This window comes from Melospiza melodia, chromosome 11, assembly GCF_035770615.1.
Source record: "Melospiza melodia melodia isolate bMelMel2 chromosome 11, bMelMel2.pri, whole genome shotgun sequence".
NCBI classification, from domain to species: Eukaryota; Metazoa; Chordata; class Aves; order Passeriformes; family Passerellidae; genus Melospiza; species Melospiza melodia.
This window is the reverse complement of record NC_086204.1, coordinates 29,216,666-29,242,597: the sequence shown is the minus strand read 5'-3', so window position 1 is coordinate 29,242,597 and position 25,932 is coordinate 29,216,666. Positions and strand designations below refer to the sequence as shown.

Sequence of the window (25,932 nt, the reverse complement as noted above, 5' to 3'; positions counted from 1 at the left end):
TCTGTCACAGTGCACTGTAGCCAGCACACCTAGAGATAAATACTCTGGATTGCTCTTTAAATGCCACCTACCCTGATAAAGAGCAATTACACACCTGCTCAAAGTGATGACACAAAAGGGAATAAGGGAGAATCAAGTCTTCAGATTGAGAAGCAAAAAATTATTTCAACTTTCTCCTGACAGTTCAAGAAGTGATTCTGGACAGCTGCCTCAATTGCTGCAATACTGTGCAAAACTAGGTAATGTCTGTGAAGAATAAAATTATTGTCATTTAGCATTTTTTATATTTCCCTTCTGTTAGAGCCTTACTTTCACTACATACTGGGAGCAGCTACTGCTTAAACCAAGCAGATCATTTTGTTACAGAGCTATTATGCAAATAACTTGCTCTGTATTCTAACTAGAAGCAATGCTGTGCTAGTCTGGGCAAGACATGAGGCACTGAGGAGTTTTCTTTTTAATTTTTTTTTTCTCTGTGCACTGGAGCAACATCATTTACAGTGGTAATGATGAAAGGTATCTTCCCATCTAAAAATCAGGTTATTAATCAAGAATATAAACACATAACCACCTTTTACGAGCCGGCGTCTGCCTTTCATTTACCTATTTAAATATTTACCCCCTTTTAACATATTTTTAGTTGCAAGTCATTGCAGTGATATTAAAGAGTACTTTGGTGAGAGAAATACATAAAGACCTACTTGGATCATCCTCTCTTAGCAAGTTTGTGCCTGTGTTTACAGATTTACAGCACAGACATTATCTCCTATCTGAAATTACTTATCTGTAGCACCGGAGCGAGATCAAAGATCCCAAACAACATCAGCCACCTGCACCCAGCCCCAGACAATGTAATAACCTTCCAACATCAAATCTGGGTATTTCATGCCCAGCATCTCAGTGCTATTCTCTGGGTACCTGGCTGGTGTTGGAAGAAAAGATCTTACCTAAGAACAAATGCAATCTCAGGCAATATTTAAAGATTAGATTATCCTTCATTGCAAATAGCTCATTTGTTTACTATCACATTGCTTTATTCTTGCTCTGCCTCCTTCAACCACAAAAATGCTGAATATTCAGTTTAGATTCCCAGCAGCTTTTTATTTTAGTCTAAAAACATTTACCTAACACATTCTTAACAAGCAAAGTGAAGAAAATTCAGCCATCTGTCTCTGCATTACAATAACAGTTATGGAAGAGTAGATTATTCTATACAGCAAGAAATTTAATGCTACGAATTCTTATACTTTAAGCTCTGTGTGCTCCAGTCAGTTCTGTATACAAGAATGTTGAGCACTGGCACACACAGAAGCAATGATTTATAAGCAAACACAAGAGAAAATATTTTAAAGATGTTAAATGCATTCAATATTCTAATCATGCTATACGTCCATGCTTCAAACTGAAGGAAAGAAAAAAAAAAGAAAAAAAGATCTCTGCTATTATTTTCTTTCTCCAGCACTTCACTAGTTCTAAATTATCACAAAAAATGCTCAAAAAATGACTTGCTGGAAACAAACACGACATAGAGATAGATGTGAATCCTTACCTGGGAAACCCCCTTGTACCATTGCTGTACCAGCATGTACTCAGGAAATCTGCATTCCTGACAAACATTCAGGGCTGTAAGCAGCTCAAATCCTCATCACACACAGGCTCAGGGCTTGTCTTTCTTCTGACGACCTTGGGCCTATTCTGCTGAGATTTTTCCCTCCTTAAGGGCAAACCGTCTGTCTGTTCCCATTACGAGATGCCATCAATTCTATTAAATTCGGGCTGCCCACGAGCTCCCAGTCACATCTGCCAGCAGAGGAGAGCTGCCTGTGGAAGCACACGGGGAGCAGCAGATCCCTGGATTCCCACATCTGACCCACGGATGCTCCCAGCTGCTGCCTGTGCTCTGCCAGCATCCGAATGACATCTCCATCCCCAAGCACGAGTCACCCCCAGCCTGTGTGCCTGGCAGCTGCAGGTGCCTTCCTGCTTAATGACCCACTGCATGGTAAAGCAGCGGTTAATAATCTTATTTATCTGAGCATCCTCCTTCCTGCGAGCTACAGGGGTTAAAAATTAATTTTTCTCCCACAAACGGCTTCATTAAATCCCTTCTTCCCCGACGCTGCAGTTTCCCAACACTGATTTCTGCTCGTGGCACAGGGTTTGCTTGTTTTGTTTTGGGTTTTTTTTTAATGTCAGGAAACAAAACCAATCTGTCATTATAAGCATAAAAAGGCTCAAACTTCATCATAACTTGTGTTTTGTTGAAACCCCAAACAAGCAATATTAGTTTCGCTGCAATGAATGCTGAACTGACAACACTGAAAAGACTCAAAATCCTTCATTTAGTAATTAAAAGAAAAGCAAAGATAAAATCTCTCTCTGAATTTATAAACATACTTAGTTATTTTGGGAAGTCCTACTAATTCTCTCTTCAAAAAGCTACATTTAAAACAACTCAAAATACTCAGTTATTTCGTTAATATCATTAATTTGTTCATTTTTAAAGTTCATTGTCCTTCCTTTAGAATATGTCTCACAGCACACACACAGCCATCTGTTCAGTGCATTATGTCAAGCACACAGTAAAAAACCACAAGAAGTCCCAGCTGCAATTTTACTATTACTTCATCAAAAATGTAATTTCCTCTCGCAATACTTCATCAGATGATAACTGTGCGTGTGACTCACAAAGAGAGTGAAGAAACCAGCCCGACAACAAAACCCCAAACGAACCCACAGCCTCAAAGGGCAGGGACAGCACCTCCCTCACCCATCCCAGTGTGCCAGGGCAGCTCTGTGGCTCGTTCTGGATCTGATCTCAGGGCTGGTTTTAAACTCCATGTATCTGAGCTAATTATGGGTCAGGACAAGAATGGGAAAAGAAGATTAGCAGCACAGAGTCACATTAAATAGAGATTAACACAGAGCTGAAAAATGAAAGTCTCTGCTCTATCTGTCTAATCCTGGCTCTTGCCTGATCTAAGAAAATCCACTGTATTTAACACACTTGGTGCTATATTTAAGAACATTAAATCTTGCAATTACTACTTTTGCAATGTTTTGTTTTCATAAAGCTTGAAGCCTTTTTCCCAGCTACATCTTCCCCTCTGAGCATCATCTGTGTTTGCTGTTGATTGCAGTGACATCTATTGGAGAGGCAGTGCTTGGCTGCACGAGCTCCTCCACTGGAGATCCACACTTTCAGCTGATCCCCCCAAAATGAACAGTGAAAGTTAGGATGGCTTTTCCTTTGTTTCAGCACAACTTTGCATACACCAGACTCCAAACAGTGAGATGCCCAGGGATTATGAGTGGGTTGGCTTTTATTTAGTCATTTGTTAATAATCCTGGCATTTTCCCAAAATGCTGATGCTCACGTTGCCATCCTCGCCCACAGCAGTGCACAGACATTTCCAGAGCTCCTGTTCCTGCCCACCCCACCAACCTGACCACACTCTCCTCAAACTCTCAACTGACCTGCATTCCTTTGTTTCCATCTTTTATTTTTCTGCTTTCACTGATCACAGACATCTCTGGCACCTGGATGCTGCCAGAATCCTCAGGTGTGTTAAGAGCTGCCCAATCCCAACCCAACCCTCCTGCACACACAGATTCATCACAACCATGGGGGGATCACAGAACCATGGAAGGATTTGGGTTGGAAGGGACCATAAAGCTCAGCCAACCTGGCTTTGGACACTCTCAGGGATGGGGAATCCACAACTCCTCCATGCCAGGGCCTCCCCACCCTCCGAGTCAGGAATGCAAAGTCAAAACACCAGAGAAGTTTTAAAATCTCTTGCTTTAGCAGAGAAACCACTGTTCCTCAAAAAGGCATCTCAGGAAGATAAATCATTATGCTTTCTTAGAGCTTCATTGATTTCTACATTACCTGGAGACAAAATAAGAGGAAGGGGGCATTATTATCCCCTTATTAGATACAGTTAAATATCCTTGCAGACAGGAAGTCTGAGCACAGCAGTAGCTTAGTCCATTATCCAAGCCACCTTCCACAAAGTTTTTATTACCATCCATTTTTATTATTTTGGACTTTTTTGAAACCAACCAGATCGATCCCAGTCAACCAACTGACAAAAGATTCCACTAAGGACAGAACAGCAGTTGAAATTAAGGATTTCAAGTTCTTTCAGTTGTCCTTTCAGTTTTTCTAGAATGGTTTTTCAGTTCCCTCCTGTCCAATTCAGGTTTGCTGCAACTCGGTCACGAAAGCACATCCAAAGTGCACAGCCAGCAATTCCCCCAAGGAAAACCTCACCAAAAACTCCATTGCAAACCGCTCTGCCCGTCCATTTCCTCTGCTTCTTTTTACTACCAAGCCCTCATTATGGCAGTGAGCCACCCCTGGGTGCACACAGGTCCATTAGCAGGTTCTTGGGGCACACCTCCAGCCATCCCCACTGCAGGAAAACACACCAGCAGCCTGCTGCTGCCTGCAGCACAGCTGCTCACAGGCACAAACAGCTCCTTTGTGTGCCTTCCCCTCCTTGCACTTGTTTTGATTAAAAAGAAAAAAAAAAAAAAGAAAAAAATCCATTCACAACTCGGCGTTTTTCAGATTTGGGAAGTCTAAAAAAAAACCACTTTCTCCAAAATAGGTCATGGGCAAGCAAATGATGGGAGAACTCCAAAATATTTCAGGTCTGGAGGATGAAGCATTTTGAAAGCTCCTTTTGCGGCAGGATGGATGGACACGCTGCAAGTTGTGCAAAACTGTTTCCAGGCATTTAAAAAAAATAAAAAAAATAAAGCCTTGAAACAGCAACCTCAAAGCAAAGAGAAAACAAAACCCACACACAGGGTTAGAGCTGGGTACAGATAAAGATTTGGCAGTGCCACTAGAAGAGGGAATAAAACAAGAGGAAATACAACTTTCAACTTGCCTTCAAAGTCAAGGAAAAGCCATCTAAGAACTTGGGAAATGATGTTGGAAACTCTAGAGCCATGAAGCAAAGGAGAAGCAGATCTGAAACTAAAGGGTCTTGGGTGCAAGAGTCACATTTGGAAAAAAAATCCCAAAAACCAAACAACAAAACACCTGGAACTTTAAACTTCTTAAACCACAGAAACATGGAGGCCATGTCTGGGGTTTCTCTAAACCAAAAACTACCTCACAGTTCTATTCCCAACAAGGATTTGCCCTCTTTGGATCAAAACCAACCCTTGGAAAGAAAAGGGAGAACACGCACAAGAAATGACTGTTTGTTCCAAACAGGAATTCAGGCTCCAGGTCAGCAATGAGAGCTCCAGTTTCAGCAGTGGGAAAGCAGAAATAAAAGGGAGCATTGCCAAAAGGCAAGTGGGTTTAGACTTTAGGGGAAATTAAATCAACACCAAAAGGTTATTCAGCCACTTTAAGGGGAAAACAGACAAAACATGGGGACTCTGAGGCCATGTGGATGGGACAGAAAGGGAAAAAAATTCTCAAATATGGCAGGAAGACTAACAATGCTCTGCTTTTTCAGTCTGGGGAATGATGGAGGATGTGGAGACAAAAGATGAGAGGGAGGGTTGAAAGAATTGATAAGCAAGGACAAAAAATGTCAAGCAGAGCAAATAAAGTATTTCTGGAGTTTGAAAGAAATTGATGAGCAGGTTCCTGACACTGCAGCTGTGTTAATAAGAATGCTAAAAAATAAAGTAAAATCCATCAGGAGCAAAACAAGAGGACAGGTTTAACAGCTGTCCCACCTCAAAATGCCCTCCAAAGCTTTCCATGCTGTGACAGAGATTGAGAACTCCAGGAAGCAAATAAAGGAGAGGTTATGATGTGAATTTACTACATCTTCCTTTTGGAAGGAACCTTATCTTCTAAATAAGGAAGACAATAAATCCAGCTCACCTGTTGATGTATTTTTTAAGTTCCAAACCCAGTAGAATGAGTTGGATAAGTGGGTAAGGAACAGAGCAATATGAACATACAAATGGACATTTCAGAAAGAAAAGTTTTGTCTGGGTTGGGATTTCTGGGAAAGCTGCTCAAGAACCAGGAAAGAGTTATGAGCATCAAACAGTTCACAGAAACATCCCTGTACTGGAATTTGCAGAGAAAACTTTGTTTTTCATGATAACAGAACAGGGACTCTGTAAAAGGCCATTCCACAGCTGCCAAGATGCTTAATGCCATTAAGTACACTTGGATCATTTCTAACATGCTTTTTACTGCAAGGGCTGAGGCACAAACTTAGTTTAGGCTTCCTTGGCCTGCTCTTAATTTTTAAAGGAACAGAATGAGGTGAGGAAGAATATATCTCTGTTTCCCAAGATTCATGGAAAAGATGGCTACAGCAAAACATTCCACTTCAGTCAGGAGAAAGGGAAGAGAGGAGATTCCCCTGAACAGATCTGTGTGCTGCTGCCAAGTCTGGGAGGATTGATGAATTTAATATCAGCAGCAGCTTTACCTTTTCAGCTTCCAGCCTCAGCCAGCAATATCATTAGGGATGGCAGCAGAGCTAAAAAATGACCAAACCCATGAATAAGGAATTACTTCTGTGCAAAGTATTAACTCAGGCCCAGCAAGCACTTGGATTGAGGCATATCCTAATTAGATAACTCAGGTGTCAGCCTACTTATCACCCCTACCCTTTAACTGGGAATTAGAACTTCAATAACTGGAGCTGGAATGAGTTTGTTACAATTGGAGATTTATCCAGTCTGTTTGAGAGCTCAGGATGATGAGAAAATCACTGTAGCAAAAAAAAAAAAAAAAAAATAAAAACCCAAACTGTACTCCAACAACAGCCCACACAGAATCACAGAATGTTACAGGGATGGATGGAACATTAAAGATCACCTCATTCCACCTCCTGCCATGGGCAGGGGCACCTTCACTAGACCAGCTGGAGCAAGGCCTCATCTCACCTTATGCTGATTTGGTACAAAAAAGCATAAAGATAAAAAAAAATAGAAGGTAACCGATCTTAGAAAGTAATTTAGGACTTCTAATTGCAAGTTCAGTATTCCTAAATATTTTACTGCAAGATAAGCTATGGATAACAATATTCCATTTAACCAAAGCTGTGGTTCCAAAGCAGCTGGAATCTATATCATGCTGCCAGGAGCTCTCCACTTGCACTGCTTCCTGCTCCTCAGGTCCCTGCTCCTCCACAGAGTGAGCACCACCACAAACCACTGCCAAACCCAAAATGGGACAACTGCAGAACCCTTCCCTGCAGGGTGCTACAAAGCCAGGGGATCCTTTCTTCAGCAGAGCACCAAAACAAACAAACCAGCAGATTTTTCTTTTTAAAGGAGCCCATCTTGCTTGAACAGCACTGCCTGGGATCAGCTCCAGGATTTCTGGGTTTTTTTTGCACCAGTGGTCCTCAAGCTACAAGTGCCTGCCTACCACTGAAATCAGAGCAGTAACACAGAACATCCCCAGTCACTGCTGACATCTCTGCCCCAGCAACTCCTCCAGACACAGCCTGGATGTTCAGGGGCTGAAAATAAACTCAGCCCTTCCTGCATCTCCTCAGAAGAGCTGAGCCCTGGGACCTGGCTGGGGGGAAGAACCATCTAAGTTACAAACCAGGCTGAGGAGTGATGCTGCGGCCACACCGAGCACCACTTCCCACAAGCAGTAAAAGGTTTATCAGCAGCTGATTGTGCACCACAAACGTGATCTGATGCGGTGATTGGAGCACTACTCACCCTCGGCACAAGCATCCTCATCCTCCTCTTCACCCAGAGCAGCCTCCCCTGCGTGGTGCCTTTCGAGGGCTCTGTAAGGAGGTGGCAGCTTCATGGGAGGTGGAGCCCCATATTTCCTCTGATGGATTCAAAGACAATGAGTTACATGCTTTGTAACCTCTGAGAATGTAAAAAAATCCCACTGTCTGTTGCACTGCATGTGCACAGACACAGCACTTAATTACAATGCTAAATTCTGCAGCAAAGGCTTTTTGTGCAAGAAAGCAGAGCAAGAAGTGACACTGAACAGCAAGAAAAACAAAACTAAAACACAATTGTGCATGCACATTTACTTGTTGATAAAATACTTATGTATTGTCATAAGCATCAAAGTGTGAGCATTAATCAAGGGTTAAAAACAAACATTGAGTTATACCCTGCTTCTTATAAGCCTCCATAACAAAACTGTCTGGTGCTGATAAACATCAATTTTTAAAAAATACATAAAATAAGAACTCAATCCTCTTAGTCCACACATGAATATTTAAACATCGCAGTGCGTCCGTGTTTTGGCGTAAATTTAATAAAGGTTTTGAATTATATCTCCCAATAAAATTCTATTACCTCACATAAATACAGGCAGCTCCTGTAATGATGCATATAGCGGCGCATGGCAGGAATACAGAGCAGGCTCTGAGGCTGGAGAGGCTCTGGCTCAGCTCAGCAATTGTTTCACAGCTCCAGGGAACCGAGTCCTGCCCTGGTGTGCACCAGGACTCCACTGAAGGATGCTCAGCTGCATCCCCTGCAAGCCCACTGCTAAGAGCAGGATGCACTTTAGAGAGGGAACACCAGGGAGCAGATGCCATTAGAGCACCCAGAATTCCTGTAATTAATTCCTTCTGTGGCTGGGAAATATGACACAACACCCAAACACATCAAGCCCAGGGTAATATTTCATTTTTTCAGCAATGAAAGCTGAACCTGTGTATTGATTTTTAAATTCTTCAAGCTGAATTTGTATAGAACGGTGCAAGTAGTGAGCTGCAATATGTGGAAAATTTGGAGAGGTAAAAAATATCTGTCATCTCATCCATTTAAAAAATTAACAGGAAAGCACTGCACTGAACACAGAACACAATAATAAATGGAATTAATTCAATTCACCAGTAGCAAAAGCGTGTAGTGAGAGCACTTGGAAGCACAACAGCTGTCTCCCAAAAGGATGTAACACACCCAATGGTGCCTCCTACTTTTTTCTTGAAGCCAGCACAGACAGAACTGTGCAAAATCCAGATGATCCAGGAAGCAAGGGAGGATTCGGGTTCTGCTTTCCTGAGCAGGTAAAGATGGGAAATCTGGAGCCTCACTCTCAGCTGCCCATGACAAATGAGTCACTTTATTATGGCTGTAATTTAGTAATAACTTACAGTCTAAATGTTGACCCTTTGGCTTTTTAAGACCTTAAACGTTTGTTAGAAAGTCTGTGTGAAATTACACGAGGCACCCAGGCTTACCCAGCAGTTTTCCAGGGCTCAGAGGGACAAATATCTCTTTTCCCTCTTGTCCCACTGAAAATTCAGATGAGAAAATTGTGCCTGGCTCCTCCACTGCACCACGCTTTTGTACCAACACAGGGCAAAAGCACAGTTCACACAACCAACCAGCAAAATAATGTCAACATCTGGCTTGTCCACTATTGTTTTAAGTGGTTTTTTATAAATTAAAGTGCTCATTTTGAAACAAACAGATCAATAGAGGAGGATAAACGCCAACAGATCAGAGAAAAACCTCCAGCATTTGAAAAGATACAGGAAAAGGCAGGTTTTCCAGCAGGATGTGGCTGCTTTCAAGCCAAACTCTTTTGTGACTGTCTGAAGACTGGACTAGAAATATCAGTGATTCCCCACAGGGATGTGGACTAATAATCCACTAATAGCAACTCTTCCCAACTCCGAGACGGCCCCACAGAAGTGCACTGCCACTGCTTTGTGAGCCCACGTTCAAAGCCCAAAAGGAGCTACATATTCATGCACTGGAGCTCCTCTATATTCCACCCACCAGTTTACAGCAGCAATAGATGAAAAAGGCCTGCAAAAGACGAGGCTCCCTCTTTAACCTCGGAACGCCGCAGAACGCGGCGCACCGGAGTGCTGCAGATTAAAGGCAGCACGTTGCCAGAGGATGAGAGCTTTGGAGATTAGAAATACAGATAAAAAAGACACAAGAAAAGGGGATTGTAAGTGCTTCATTGGAAGTATTATCCTCTGGCATGAAAGCATGTCTTCCAACACCTTTTCTGATAAGTGAGCCTCGCCGCTGCTGTCCCTGACAGGATCTGAAAGGAGCCTTTACAAAAACTTTTGGAGGTAAAAGGGTCCTCTCAAGTACCCAACAAACACCAGAGTGCTGGGCAGGATCAAATGGAAACTTCATCCTATTTGTAGTTAAACCGCACCAGGCAAAACTTATTGACTGCATTAATTCTGTCTCTGCTCTCACACCCTCAAAGTACCTGAACTACACTCCTCAGTCAGGGCAAATCCCCCAGGAAAACACCAAGGGCATGGGAGTGATACAGCTGAAAACGAAAAATTAAATTTTTCCCTTACTCCCTTACTAACACAAACTCCCTGTTTTCTACCAAACAGGGTTTTTTGTCTTTTAAAGCTGCAGTGAAATAGTTTAGAACTCACTGCGCAGTAACTGCCTCACAATTATCTGAGCAGCCCCAGACCCCTCAGTCATTTCCTCATTTTACACAGCTGGGAAATGCAGGAGACTCTGTGGATGTCATCATCCCATGAGGTGATTTCACTGGCTTGCAGGCAGCCTCACACTGAGGATATCATTTGTGTACGTGTTGCCATTGCTCTGTTTCTGCTGAACAAAGGGAATCAATTTGCCTCCACACGGAGCAAACCAGGTACTTCAGAGAGCTGACAGTGAGGAGCTGTGCTAAGTACAGGGTTTCAGCACCCAGCAGACACCCACAGAATGAATGTCAGATTATTTGGCAGGAATTTGGCAAAAAGTCCCAGAATCAAAGATATTTCAACAAAACACTTCAAATTTAATTTCAGACTTGGGAGGAAGCTTATCATAGAGTTAGAACACATGCTATTATACCATTTGATTTAGTAAAACCTGGGTACAGCACTGAATGGAATAAATACCTTATCACTCTTATTTTCTTTGTCTGCATCCTGATCTTTGCTGACTTTGATTCCCTTAGGCTGGGCAGGAGAAACCACCTGAAAACCAATGTACATTACCCACATTAGAGAGAGGATTATATCTGCAAAACAAGCATCCAAAACCAGCTCCTGACAACAGCAAAGTTCCCCAGTGCACTCTGCACTTTGCCCAGTGTAGAAGAGCACTGCAGTGCAGTCTATAAATTACATTCTTTCACTGGACTTACTGAATTACATTCTTACATCAAAAGTTTGGAGTTTCTGTGTGGACTTTAGGCAGGTAGAATTGTATGTCAGCTCTTAGTAAGGCTTTGAAAAGTTTCTTGCCTCAAAGATGAGGAGATGTCTCAAATCTCTTGGAAATTGCTCCCAGGGAACTGTTTCAGGTCCCTCTGGTGACACATTTCACAAGGAGATGCTGGTGTGAATCTGACTCATTTTAATTCCAGCTTTGATTCTCTGGACAATAGAATTTATTTCTAGATTATAAAATATGGGCAAATTAAAATGCACAGGGCCAGACTCTTGCCACACAGGTATGAGAGTTGAATTAACACCTAGTCAACAGATTTACATCTACTCCATGTAAATTACACAAATGAGGCTTTCAATTAGGCCAGAGAAGTAATCAATCAATCAACTGGTCTATAACTGAAAGGATCCATCCTTGGACACAAAAATTGACAGAAATGGCTGAAAGGAGTTTAGCCAAGTTTAAAGTAAGATGCATGCTATGCATTTACTAAGTTTTGGAATAAAAATAGAAATAAACTTACTTTTGGTACATTAGCCAAGCTCTGGACTACAAACACCACAGGATTTGCTGCATTCTTGATGGCATCTACTGCTTCCTTGTGGGTGGCATTCTGTAGGTCTACCCCAGAAACCTGACAAACAGAGTTTATTTTTATTAGCTACAGAGTCATGACAAGGCATCACACACACTTGCAGCAGATTAGTGTATCTGAGGAAGGCATCAGAAACAGTCAAGAGTAATTATTTGTAAAGTATGATTTGATGATGGTTTAAAGAAAAGTGTATTGCTTGGTATTCATAATTAAAAGATGGCCATATGTTGCCCAAACCCTTCTAGATAAAAACATAAGAAATGAGATTGTCAGAGTGTTACATAACATTAGCTCTAACTCTTTCAGGCTGTACCTGTTTGTAAACTAAATCTGAACAGCACTATCAGCTTGGCACCCCAGATTCTGAAGTATTAATTTGGAGAAAAATGAGTAAAAAAAACCAACCAGAGGTGAGAGGCAGGAATGACATTTTCCCCCACAGCACCTGCCAGAACCAGGGATTTATCCCAAACAGTGGTTATCAGTTAACCACTCTAAATCCACACGCACAAAATAACAGCCCATAATTCAGTATGAACACTCTGTGTCCTTGTATATATTAAATTTATGCTCACAGATATGCTGTAACTTATTCCCCATTTGTACAGGAGGAGGACACTCCCATTTTTTTCACTTCCCCCTCAGACACCAGGACACATCTTTTCTTAAATACAGAGGAGAAAGTTAAAAGAGCTCCATAGTCAGACCTTAAAAAAAAGAAACACCACCAGAGCTTTCCTTTGGTTTTCAAAACAAAGTGTTGCCAATACCTCATGAAGTGGTGGCAATATTTTGTTCCTCTCTCCACCCAAAGCCGTTTGAGACAGTTTTTATTTCTCAGACTAAAAAGGAAGGTTTATCTCCATTTACCTCAAGTATTTTATCTCCAGTTTTTAAAGCCCTTGTTCTTCCTGCTGGGCTGTCTTCCAGAACTTGTTTGATAAAGATCCCTTTAAGTTCTTCTCCATTCTTCAGGCGCTTTATGACAGTTTGTCCACCAACAATGCTGATTCCAAGAGACACCTCAGGGTCTCTGAAGATCTCAACACTGAAAATAAAATGTGTGGTAGTTTCAAGAGCTTCAAACAGTTTGGGATTTTTTTTTAACTACAAATGCAAAGCCTTGAATAAATGTAAGCTCCTGGTCTTTCAAGAAGATTTAACAGAGTAAAGGGATAAAGTCAGAAGCTGAGATTGCTCTCAACAGAGTTGAGTTTTCACCCTGAGCAGATCTCACCCCACAAAAAGAGCAAAATTCTGCTGCCAATCCCTGCCCACTGGGCAGAGGCTTTTACTTCAGAGAAAATCAGATCTTCAAGTAAATACTCATCCCTTTTCAGCCTGAGCAAAGTGTCTGGGAATGGGAAGCCCTGCAAGTGGCACATCAGACAAATAATGAAGTATTTCATACAACTTTCTGAACACTGACTTCAGCGCATATTCATCAGCTCAAGCAGGAACTTTCTGATCATATTTTACTTGGGACCATAAAAACAATTCACCTAAAAACGTTCACAATACAACAAGGATGTGGCTAAAAAAAGGTTGGGTTGGCAATTTGGAATCCTGCCATGGAGGTTTAGCAGGGAACCCCTGGAAAGGGAGACAGCCCAGCACTGTGTGCATTGTTCACACCTAATAGTTATTAAATGAGCAAGAACTTGCAGGTCATCCACAGCCTAAACCAGCCAAGCTCTCCCAAGTCAGCTGTATAAATAGAAGGCAGAATTCTGCTGAACATCTGTTAAAAATTCCCCGTCTTCAGGAAAGCCCAAGGTACACAGGTACCCTAAAGTTATTGGCAGAGGAGGAGAGGAAAAAAAAAAAACACCCAAGAAGAACTAATGTGGCTCAGAGAAAAAAAAAGACATGAGGTAAATGGGAAGGAAAAATGTGAACATACATTCGTGGTGGTCCCCAGTGGCTGAAGTTTGGAGTTTCTTCTCCTTCTCCTTCTTCTCTCTCGGGTAATTCACTAATTTGGGGCAAAGGAATAGAAAATAAAAAATAAAAGAGGCATCACCCATGCCAGGTCACAATTCCTCACATATTTTGTATCTGGCAGAGAGACAGCAACACCTTCTCACACTGCCCAGTTTAAAGCAAATGTACAGAGTCAACAGACCAGACAGGAATTTTTGTATTTAGGTTTAAATGTACTTAAGGAATGCTCCAGAAATAAACATGATGGGCAGACCAAATTTATAAGCTGCTCTGTGATACACAAATCTGCACTGCATTTACTCACTGGAAATGACTATTTAAGCAATTAACATTTACTTTCTGATAAATATGCTGTGATGCTTGGAGAGGGATATAAACATGCCAAAAGCAGTAAGCAGATCATGATCCAAGTGGGAGAACAGATCCTGAGTGTGTTCCATTAAACCCTACAGAATAATCCTCTCCACCTTATTGTGGAGCTGCTTTTCCTCTGAGAGAGGATTTCAGATGAAATTAGGGGAGTTCTGAGGATTGGAATCAAAGGCCCCAAAAGCTCCACCACCCACTGACCCCCAAACTGGTGGGGGAAGATTGGGACAGATAAAGCAAATATCCACAGCAATGCCAGCTCAAGGCTCCTCAGCACCACTGAAGTTTCCTGCAGAGGCCTGAGAGCCTGAATTCTGCTCCTCCCAAAAGGAAGAACAAAGGGAAGGGAAAACCAGGAGGAGAGCTCCTGAAGGAGCCACGAGTAAAGGCTCCTCCACACTGCCCTCACTGCAGTGCTGCACATTTCTGTCCCAATATTCAAGGGAGGAAACATGGGAAGTTTTCGGGTTTTAAGCCAAACTCCATCTTCTGTGAAAGCTACAGAGCTCTGTGTCTGTCTGAGCATTCCACACAGCCTTTAATCATGATTCAGCTGAGTAAAGAGGACTGTTAAGATTATAAAATTAATGTCTTTAAAAACCTGAAATCTTCCTCCATACCTGCCTGGTGCTGTTCTAGGCTGAACTAAGGTGGTTACTCTCCCAGATTCCTGGCTCTTGGGAAGAACATAAAGTTACAGAGCTCTATGTCTGTCTGAGCATTCCACACAGCCCTGAATCATCATTCAGCTGAGTAAAGCAAGAGGACAGTTAGGATTATTAAATGAACTCTTTCAAAACCTGAGATCTTCCTCCATACCTGCCTGATGCTGCTCTAGGCTGAGCCAAGGTGGTTACTCTCCCAGATTCCTGGCTCTTGGGAAGGACATAATTCTCCCCTTTCAGGGCTTCCTTTCCAGCTGCTTCTGAATCAGCAGCAAGCTCAGGTCCTTTGGAGTCACTCTGAAGCTTTGGCCCTGAAGGAAAAGAGGGGGGAGATGTGAGAAAAGGGGGAAGATGTGAGAAAAGGGGGAAGATGTGAACTTTTGCTTCCTCTGTCCAGGCACCCACCAATTATTTCACCCTTGGAATTAAACCCTTTATCCCACCAGGTTCCCAACGTGTTCAAGGCCAGTCTGGACAGGGCTTGGAGCTCCTTCCTCCCCAGCAGGGAGTGCCACTCCAGGCAGGCTGATAAATTTATTTCTCTGATGAATCCACCAAATCTCAACCATCCATCTGTGACAAGGAGAAATCTAAGCCCAGATCCAAAACCCAGGATTTGGGGCAATTTTCTACCACACAGATCACCTGTAGATTTCTGGTTGTGCTAGATCACCTCCAGAGCATGTCACTTTATTTCTGTATTCATTTATCACTGGTCAGATTTGGAGGAGGAAGCAAGATTATAAAGCTGAAACCCATTTCATGCCAGACTGTCTTGAGCCTGCAGAACTCTTGATTTGAATATTTTCTCATTTGAAAGTATTTTTGTTTTGGTAAAAAAACTGAAATTTGTAAATAGGAAATGATGAGATAAAGAGAAACCTTCTTACAAACCTGAATTCATCTCAGTTTTCCCTTCTGCCTGGGTAGTTTCAGTATCAAATATGTCTTTTTGGTAGCTGCTGGGAGATGTGGTTCCAGAAATGTGTGACCTTAAAGCAGCATTCTCTTCACACTTCAGAGAGGAGAAAAGAAGTAATTAAAGTTAGAAAGCAATGGTATTAACTTACACAGGGGTGTTTGACAGGAACATTCATTTTTACAGCAAACACACACATTTCCTCAGCTACATTCATATTTATTCAGGTAACTATGAAATACTAACTGCTCATTTAAATACTAACTGCTCATTTATGCACTGCATTAAGAAGAGGCATGAGGAATGTTATATGCAATTGAAATATACAGCAACTGTATCTTTCTCCTCACCTGTAATTCAGACAAAAATTTCTTTACTCTTGCTCATTTGTTTTTTTATAAGGAACAAACAAATAAATTTAATATTGTGCACTCTGGTATAAAACTGTCAGTAGAAACTTCTTTTTATCTGTTTATACACGTACTGCTTAAGGGGACAAGCCAAACAAAACCTGAATTTCTCTGTGGCTGTGATGTCAAATGCTTTTCCACTCCATTTTTTTTCATGTAAAAGCACACACGCCTCAGAAGCTGGTGCATGGGAGGCTGATAATATCAGCTTTTTGTTTGGTGAGGGGATGAACAAAGAATCAGAAGGAAAAAATAATTCCCAGTACTCGAGAAAGATGTGAAAATAAAGAGTTCTGCAGTCTACCTGAACCTGTCTCCTCCCACTCCTTAATCCACCACTATCCTTGTCACAATTCCTTCCAGCAGATTATTTTGTACTCAAATACACAATCTGGCTGAAGGGACTGATTTGGGTTTAAAAGAATAAGGAAAAGAGGGAGTTCCCTTCACTGAAGCCTCTGGACTCTCAAACCCATGATGTGACATTCTGCTGTTACTGACATGCCCCATATCAGCACAGCTTCCAAAAAAAAAGCCCCAAACCCACAGGTTTTTGGGTAAAAAGACAAATTTAAGATGCCTGTAGATATATCAAGCACATATTTCACTCCAGTAGGTAAATATACAGAGAATAAGTTACCTAAAATATCTCCAAAATGTACAGAAGGATAGACTGGTGTCTGCTAGAGGTACACAAGTCAATAAATCTAATTTATAAGTTTAATTTATTGAAGTATAGTAATTAAACTAAATTTAATAAATTAAATTCTAGTAATTAACACCCTAGAGAGAGTCCTGAGGGTTCAGTTTTGGAGTCTGCCCTGAGGGACCTGTGCTCAGCACAGCATTCCTTACCACTTGATCTTTCCCGAATGGATATTCCAGGGACTCTTTGGCACTCAGGCTAACACCGGATCTCAAATCTTGAGTTTCCTCATCCTGCAGTTGCTCTGCCCATGGTTCAGCGTCCGGGCTCCTGTCTGAGGCTGCCTCCTCTGCACCTGATGCCTCATCCCCCTTCAGGAAGCCGGGATCCTCCTCGTACTCCTCATCCACCAGCATCTCGCGCTCCTGCTCCGCGCCCTGCGCTCCCACTGTCAGGAACTCGCACATCTCCCAGGACTCCTGCCCGTACTCCTCATCCCTCTGAGAAAGCTGAAACGACCTTCCCAAGTCCACACGGGGCTCGTCAACCAGCTCTTCGTTGAAAGGCACCTCGTCCCTGAAACCCTGCAAAGGTCATTAAAGGAATACAGATTTTACACCATGTTCCCACCCTTTTAAAGCTGTGCTTCATTTTCTGTTAAAACTACATCCTGATTTTTAAAATCTTCTACCTTTTGCATTTTCTAAAAGAAAACGGACTCTCCGACGTATGATTTTACCACCAAAAGTAGACAGTGCAATTATTTTTTTCAAGATAAAGAAATTTAAGTTGCACAGCTTAGATGCCGCTGCAGCCATTTGGAAAAACCAATCTGGGCTGAAGTTAGGGAATGAAATTATTAATTAACACTGAAACAGCCATAGGAAGGAGTACATATAAATCTAGTTAAAGTATCTCTGTGCTCTAGACATATCTGCTGTTGCTTTATGAATGCATGAACGTTTCTTGAAATGCTATCAGCAAAATAAACAGCCCAAGAGTTTGATTATGCAACAGTGTCAGCAACTTAAACACCCCCCCAGAAAACCCCAAATAAAAGCCATACTTGCTTGCCCCTACCTTGGATATCTCATCCAACTTTTAACCTGGGGCAAAGGGGAAATGGAAGACTCACATACCCCCCAAAAATAGGATATAAATGACTGTTCATTACATTCCAGTGCTCAAACCACAGAGCAACCAACCAAAAAAACCAACAAAACCGAGGGAAAAGGACTAAAAACCCACTCTGAAAGATCTCACTCAGCAGTTCTTTCTCTGGGATTTGTCATGTGCTCCCCCAACTTCCAACAACTCCTGTTTGTCCCAGATGGAATTGGGTGCTGTTCATTGGCTCTCAGTGAGCCTGCACAGGCAGCTGGGATTTCATGCCCTGCACTTATCCCAGAATTTTGCCACACACTGAGAGCTTTCCCCTCTTTTCCTTCAGGCCACCAAGTCCCTGTGGCCCACAGAACCCCCAACCCCAACTTCAACACCCCGAGCCCCCAGACTCCAAAAGCAATGGACAGAGCCAGGGCTCCTTCCTCCAAATGTTTTTGTTTCTGCTTCCTGCCCCTTCCCAGGCTCCCCACGGCTCTGCAGCACCTCTGACCTTCGGTGTCAGGATCCTGTTTGGTTACATTTGTACAAATACAGAAGGAAAGCCCCAGACACTGCCAAGACGTTTGTACAGCTCAAGTGAGAGGCAGGAGAGAAAACAGGAGAGAGGCAGGAGCACAAGGAAACAATGCAGCCAATAGCTGGCACCAGAGCAGAACACCAGCAACCCAGAAATCAGCCCGTTTTATTAATTTAATTAGCATTAAATGTCCCTTTAATCCATCTGATCTGTGTACCTCTTGCTCACAAAACCCCCAGGCTGAAGAGATCCTGATTCTCTCCATGCTCACTCCAATCCCCTCGGCTCCTGCAGCGCCGTTCTCCCAACACTTCCCCAGGTCCAGGGCACATAAATCAGCTGTGTCTGCCCAGAACCACACAGGGTTTGTGTCCCTGACCCAGCAGTTTGCTCTGCATCCTCCCTGACTGCTGCACTGCAGCACCAGGCACCACCAACACCACAGGGAATGCTGCAAACACGACACTGGAGCAAACAAAATCCTCAAATTCCGTCATTTTGGGGCTGAAACTCTGGCTGCCAGTGCCTCAGAGCGGGAGCCAGCAGAACACACCACTCCTGGCTACCTGTGCGAGCAGGTAAGATAATAAAAAATAATTTTGGCTACTACCAAAGCTGTCACACATGGGGTAAAACAAAATGCAAGTAAATTCCCCTGCGGGTGTTTTGTCCAAATTGATTGTTCCAGTTTCAGGACTTTAAAGTAAAATATTTTCTTTAAAAATACTTAATGACATTGGTTTTATTTAGGAAGTAGAAAACCAATCTGAGCTGGCAGAGTATAAATTCTCTGCAACCCTTCTCATGCCCTCAGAAAACAACAAATGCCATTTTACATTGTAAAAATCAGTAAATATCATTTATCATCATCCAGGCTAATTTCTTCACAGTGTACCCACATCTACCCTCTGATACTTCTCCTTTTGGTGCTTCTAATCTACCATTTCAGCATTAAAAACAGTTTTGCATCCAGAGACAGGTACACATGTTCAGCTACAAGAAAATCTGGAGTTTATTTTTCTTCCTGTGTTGCAGTTCTGCATGATCCTTTATGCGTTGTATTTTCTGGTGTAAAAAGAATACATTTACCAGCATGAATTTTGCAAAGCACTTGAGAACAGATGAAAGTTACAAGATAGCCACATCTCTCCAGCTCTGCACTGGTGAGAACTGCAATATTATTGCCTATTACCCTGGTATCTGAGTTTCTCACTATCTTTAATGCCACATCCTCCCACAATAAACAGAATTATTTCTCAGATAGTAAGGATGAGGAAAGTTGAGGCAAGAGTAAAGAAATCACTCCAGAGAACATTAGAAGGCTATGAAGAAGAAAGTATTTCAAGAGTGCCTTATACTCTAAACTATTTTTTTTGTTTTGCTTCATGATAATTAAAAGCATTCTGCTTCCATACTTTACTTTCTGAGCCCACCACTTCTGATTATAATAACAACACAGCATTCCTATTTCATATCCAAGGTAACCCAAGGTATTTTAATGACATAATAAATTTGATAAGGCAGTCTGGGAGCTGCATTGCTAAGTGCTCCCAATACAGTTGGCACAGTTTGCTCTTAGAGGGAATCCAATACTTTCAGCCTTATCTGAAAAACATACTGTATTTTTTTACTTTAAAACATCATTTCCTGTCTGTATAAACTGGAGTTGAACCAAAAAAAGTAACCAAATACCTGTGGAGCTTCAAGTATTACTGAGAAATTTGTGTTATCTATTGGTTCTGGAGACCCAGGGCTGCTTTTGATGCTGCTGGTTTCCACACCGTGCATTCTCTCCTCCTCTTTGCTGTCTCCCTGAAAAAGGTAATCCAAGCAATGAGTCAGGAAAATGACAAAAAAAAAATCCCACATCTTTCAGTAAATTAACAGGGAGAAGGAGAACCAACCACTGGAAAAGAATTATAAAAATAGAAATTAAAAAATGGAGAAGTCAACAGCTTTTATTCTTTGAACATATTGGTTCAGATGCACTAAGACCTAAAGAGATGTGTAGGAAGGCAAGACAAATACAAGGACATGAACAATGAAATACCAATTTTTAGGAAAGGAAATAATATATTTAACAGCTTCCCTACACTCCTATTTCACAACTCCTCTACCACTTTGAATTACAAGCACTTTCTGTTAACTGGGGCTTTAATTAATTTTGCCTGGGTGCCCTTGATGAACAATACTGCAGCATTCCCCAGTAAACTACTGTTCCAAAGCCTTGATTCCAGAAAAGGGAAATTCTGCCTGAATTTAGAGTCTTGACTTCAAACAGAGCAGCTTTCTTTGATGCCAATGGAGCTCAAGCAAGCCCTCAGTAGTGTCTGAGAGAGAAATGGGCTCCAGCACACGTTTAATGGGTTGCTGAAGTGCTGGAACCACATTACACCTGTGCACGTGGGTCTGCCCAGGCACATCTCCCAGCTCCACGTGGATGTTCTTGAAGGAGGAACTTGAGGATGCTGGTTTTGGACACTGAGCTGTCCATTTGCCAGGACTTTTGGCCCTCTCAAGGCACAGCAGCTCAGCTGTTTCCCAAACGCACACGCGCGCTACGCCGAATTCTCCCCACAAACCCCATGGGATGAAACAAGAAAAAAAAAAATAATTAAAACCAGTTCTTACCACCAAAGGCTTGCAGATCCCTAGGGAAACAGTCCCTGGGGGCACAGATTTCAGCACTTCCACAGCCTCTGCCAGGGTGGCTCCATCCAGGTGTTTCTCATTGACGAACACCAAGCGGTCGCCCGGCAAAATCTGCCCGCCGCGCTCGGCCACGCCACCAGGCACCAGGGAGCTGATCACTATGGCTGTTCCCGCTGGATCCAAGGGGTCCTGGGGGGGAAATAACATCAAACACCCCCAGGTGAAGGCCTTGAAAGGTGGTGTTTGTTTGGGTGTGTAAGGAGCGCTCAAGCACGTTCATCCTCTGGCGCTACGGGACTGAAGACGTTCAAAAAGCGCCGTCTGCCAACACTGCCAAGGTTTAGATTGTGCAAAAAGGAAGATACTCCATCACCTGCCTAATCCACTAAGAAATGTTAAGATCTGAAAGGTGACTGATACGCTGCCTGTCCTCTCCTTACACACACAGGCACAGCCAGGCCAAGCTGCAAAGAGAACAACACTGGCAGCCTTCCACCAGCCTCCATCCAGCCTGGGACGTGCTAATGTCACAGAAAATAACCACTCTGCACGTCACCCAAGGGCTCCAGAGCAGCAGAAATGATGGCAGAAGGAACCACTGCAACGTCAGAAATGCAATTCAAAACATGAAGCTCAAATGCAAGCCCCAAATATTGAAGAATTAGCAACTGATGTGGGGTGTGGGACTGCAGCGTTTCTGCTCTGTCGACTCCATGTGACAACTCAGAAGTGACATTTTCTCCACCTTAACAGGGAACAGGAGACAGCAACAGAAGAGTAACCAAGATTATTACTGAAGGCAAGGAACACTGTAGTGGTGGATACAGAGAGTGTCAAGCACAAAATACACTGTAAACTGATGCAAAGATATCCACTTAATATTTTATCCTGTATTAGCCTTTGCTTTGTCTCCTGTACCATTTCTATCATGCCTTCACTCATTAAAAAAATTATTCTTAATCCAATAAAATAATAAATTATTATATACTGGCAGAAAGATTTACAAAAAAACCCCATATGGGGTTTTAATTGTTTTATATATTTTTTGTTTCCTCATTTGTTTTTTTTAAGATTGCAATTATAGCCTTTCTCCCCCTTGCTAAGGGCTCATAAAGTTCAGAAATGCTCCTTGCATGCACTGGGCCTCCAAATACACAATCATGGACTATTTTTCCCTCAGGACATGCATCTTATTCAGCGCATGGGAGGAATAAAAAAAGGGCAAAATACAAATCACGAAGACCACCATGAATTCAGCACCTCAGTGTTAATTTGAAAACAGGAATGCTTTTTAAGCTCTTTATTTTTATATGACTATACACTGCTTTCCAAGGGCACATGTTTTTTAAGGTATGTGCAAACATATGAGGCAATGCCTGTAATACCTGTAAAAGGCTGGAATTAGAGAAGTGAAATTAGAGTTCAGCAGGAAGAGCCACGCAGGGGCTGGATTCGAGTAAACAAAGATCAGCAACAATTCTCTCCTGTTCTGCTGCTCGATGATCCTGCCCTTTTACAGTTTTATAATTTTATGATTTATCTGCAGTGCACACAAGACGTTTCCTCCTGAGTGTCAGGTCCTGGCAGCCAAGCCCAGCAGGCTCCCTGTGCTCACCTCCTGTGCCAAGGTGCCCGAGCTGTCTGTGCCCAAACCTGCTGCCCCTGGTGCTCAGGGAGGATTCCCTGGGCTTCCAGCAGCATCCCCTCAGGAGATTTCCAGGAACAAACCAAAGCCCAGCAAGTTCCAAGAGGAATCCAAAGGGATTCCAAAATATGAAGGGAAAAAAGGGGCTTTGAGTGTTGGATGTGGAAAACTGAAGTTACTGATGCCCTTTGTTCTTGCCAGCAAACCCCTACCACCATGGAACCAGCACAGACTTGTAAATTGGTTTTAATCTGGGAGTTTGCTCCACTGCAAATCAGAAATAACCTTCTGGAAATCAGAAATAACCTTCTGGACACCTCTGCAGACCCAGGATCCAGAGAGCCCCTTCCCAGCAAGCAAGGCACTGCTCACACCAGGGAGGCTTTGCTGCAGAGCCAAACCAGAGAGTTTTCCCACCATGGGCTCATCTTGCCGTGGCCAGGGAGGTCTGTGCTGGTTCCCTGAATGGGTGAATGCTCTCTCAGCAAAACAACACCTCTGCTGACACAACAGCTTTTATAATATGACTTTTGCTGGCTTAGCTCTATTGATAAAAAGTGAACGAAACAAACCCAGCGCTCACCCCCACCCATGCAGAAAAGCTGACAAAATTCTGTGAGTGAAGGATTGGCCCAGTGATTTTGGTGCTGGCTGAGGATGGGGCAGAACCAGGTTCAAACCTCTGCTCTGTCTGATCTAAATCAGTTATTTCTTGGATTCTGGATCAGAACCACTAAAGCAGGACATGGGACTCTCACCATCAGCTGCTTCTATGCAGGGTCAGTGGCCCAACTACCACATCTCTGATGAGAAGCAGTCCTGCTTCAACTCACCACTGAAATAAAAACAGTTTTGCTCAATAAATCACCATGTTTTGGTAGGAGATAATTTAGCTGAAAGAAGTGTTCCAAAAGGAAGAGAGATCTTGAAAGCAGCAGCTCGAGGCAGAGCAGTTTTGAGGACAATGTGGTTATTTTCCCTGCTTCACAACACACACCAGCACAAGCCATGCACTGGAATTGCTCCATGAAGAGCAGCAGAGATCTTAAAAAAGGGGGCCCACGTTAAAAACTGTTGTGCAGGCAAGCAGGAAACAATTCCACTGCTGATTTCAAGCAGAGGGAGCTGTTGCACAGGGAGAGAGCAGCGGGATGAGCGGCACAGGGAGCGCTCAGCAGCAGCACCAGCAGGGCCAGAACCTCAGGGCTCTCCAGTGCCTGAACCACCACGGGATTGCCACAAGGAGTGCAACAAAAGCTGCACAAGAAAAGGCACAGACCCACTGAACTGCAATGTGTAATCATGTATATCCATACTCTCTCTGTAATTTAATATTCTACCACAACCGTGGATTGCACTGTGCTCTCCTTATCTAAACCAAAGGAACACTGGGATTCTTTTTGAAACCTTGCCTTATGGCTTACCCTCGACCCCAAGCACAGCCTAAAGAAGCACCTGCTAAAACAAGACAGCAAACACCAAATTCACATTTTCTAAATGTTGAGTGCAACTGGGCCGTGAGGGCTGTTGTCTTGTTTTTGAAAGAAAGCAGTGCTTGCAGCAGGATGAAAAACAGATCCTCTCCTTCCATACTGAGTGCAAAAGGTACAGTTTGTATATAGTTAGTGTAGTTAAAAGGCAAGTTCACCCCCACAGTGGGATTTCAGGGCTGCCTCCACGTTAACAGAGCAGCTAGAACCATTCCAAGTTGCCACAGAGCGCCAGTGTGAGTGACTGCACACCTACCCCGAGGCTCTACACTCACTTCACTTGGCTCAAAGTGATTTTTAGTCACCAGCAGGCGGGAGCAGATTTCAGCCTCCACTTTAAAGTGAAGGCTCGTTTACTGGGATGGAGTTTGCAACTCTCCCCCCTAATCCAGAAGTGATACAATTTCAGTATTTCACAAAATTAACACATGGCTTTGTATCAGAGCACAAGGGGAATGTGATGGACAATCCCATGTGAACTGGCCATGTTAAAATGAGCACAAATCACACAAACATTAAGATTGGAAAAGACCTCCAAGATCGTAATGAACGGGCCTTGGCACATTTAAAGAGGAACTTTTACCTTTCCTGAAGGACTCCTTTACACCAATGAATCATTAATGAACAACAAGGAGAAGACTCGGACTGCAAAGCAGTGAGGAGACAAAGCCCCTGAAGCCAAAAAACTCATTTTTAAGAGAAAACACATGTTGGAAGGTTTGCCACTTGTGCCACATGCAGCAGCAGCAGCCCAGGACAGTGGCCCCCAGGTAACCCTTGGAGAACTCCTGTGCTGTAGCTGCTGCCCTCCCCTCTGTGCCATGGATTCTAGGAACTTGTTTAAAATGGCCACAACTTATTCACACTTAGCACACCATATATTTAACTATGCTGAACCATAGGTTTTCCCTTCTCTCCCCCACCCCGCTCCTCATCAAAACCCACAAATGTTTCCCGCAGTCCAGGTGTCAAATGTTTCTCCTTATTTTCAGAGCCCCGTTTGTTCTGGACTCATTTAGCAGCGGAGAGTCAGGCAGGGGCCACTGCAGTTGCTGCCTCTGGGATGCCTGGGTTTGGGGCAGTGTGAAATCTCTTAAAAACCTGAGCTCTGCTAAAATGTTAGGAGTCCCAGGAGTTCAGAGAGTCCTGCGTGCAACCCTGGAGCTGCAGCTTTATTGTGGCTTTAATTACCAAAATGGGCACCGCAAACCCACACTCAGAATGCCTTGGGAAGCAAACCTGAGACAGAAGCAGCGCTGCTGACCTGTGGGAAGGAAAAGTGATAAACCAGGCTGGCTGTTGGCTCGTCCCTGCCGAAAGGTGAGGTGTGCAGCAGCCAAGAGAGGGCACTCCAGGCCAGCCCAGCTCCCAGCACCGCAGGCATTCATTCCCTGCTCTCATCCCATCCCCATCCACCCATCCAGCCCCTCCCTGGGCTGAGGATGAGGAGCACTGAAACCGCAGCTCCGCTGGATGGGAGCAGCTCCCACGTTTGCCGGGGCTCTGTTTGTGTTTTGCCCTTTTTTTTTTTTTTTAAAGGCTCCTATGAAAATGTAAGACAAAGCTGCGGGTGACTGACATTCCCTGTGCAAAGTCACTCTCACTTAGTTACAGGCTATATTAGTTTTGGCATCACTTGAGATCTAAATCCAGCTAGCCCCGACTTCCTAGAATATTTCAGCTTTCTTCAAGCAACAAACTGCCTGCTGCCACAAAAACACACATCCAAAATAGCATGGCCAAGGATCCCAAAAGAAACAGTTTGAAACTTTTTTTCCCCCCCCGTGCCATTTTTTGATTTATCTGAACATTTTTACAAGTGCCAATTTGTATACTGCAGGTTTCTGTGAGG

General features: G+C 43.1%; 1 protein-coding gene across 3 annotated transcripts in view; it reads right to left on the bottom strand.

The window, feature by feature from the left end:
- The window catches only part of PATJ (PATJ crumbs cell polarity complex component), a 143,796-nt gene that overhangs the window by 74,181 nt on the left and 43,683 nt on the right, over positions 1-25,932 (bottom strand). For all 3 annotated transcript variants that reach the window (XM_063166236.1, XM_063166238.1, XM_063166237.1), the window contains exons 17-26: positions 20,925-21,134; positions 19,986-20,105; positions 16,861-17,235; positions 15,571-15,691; positions 14,831-14,987; positions 13,602-13,673; positions 12,569-12,746; positions 11,627-11,737; positions 10,830-10,907; positions 7,675-7,792 (exon numbers count right to left, since the gene is read on the bottom strand). In XM_063166236.1, coding sequence (XP_063022306.1) covers positions 7,675-7,792; positions 10,830-10,907; positions 11,627-11,737; positions 12,569-12,746; positions 13,602-13,673; positions 14,831-14,987; positions 15,571-15,691; positions 16,861-17,235; positions 19,986-20,105; positions 20,925-21,134 — 1,540 coding nt within the window. The remainder of the gene's footprint in view (positions 1-7,674; positions 7,793-10,829; positions 10,908-11,626; positions 11,738-12,568; positions 12,747-13,601; positions 13,674-14,830; positions 14,988-15,570; positions 15,692-16,860; positions 17,236-19,985; positions 20,106-20,924; positions 21,135-25,932) is intronic.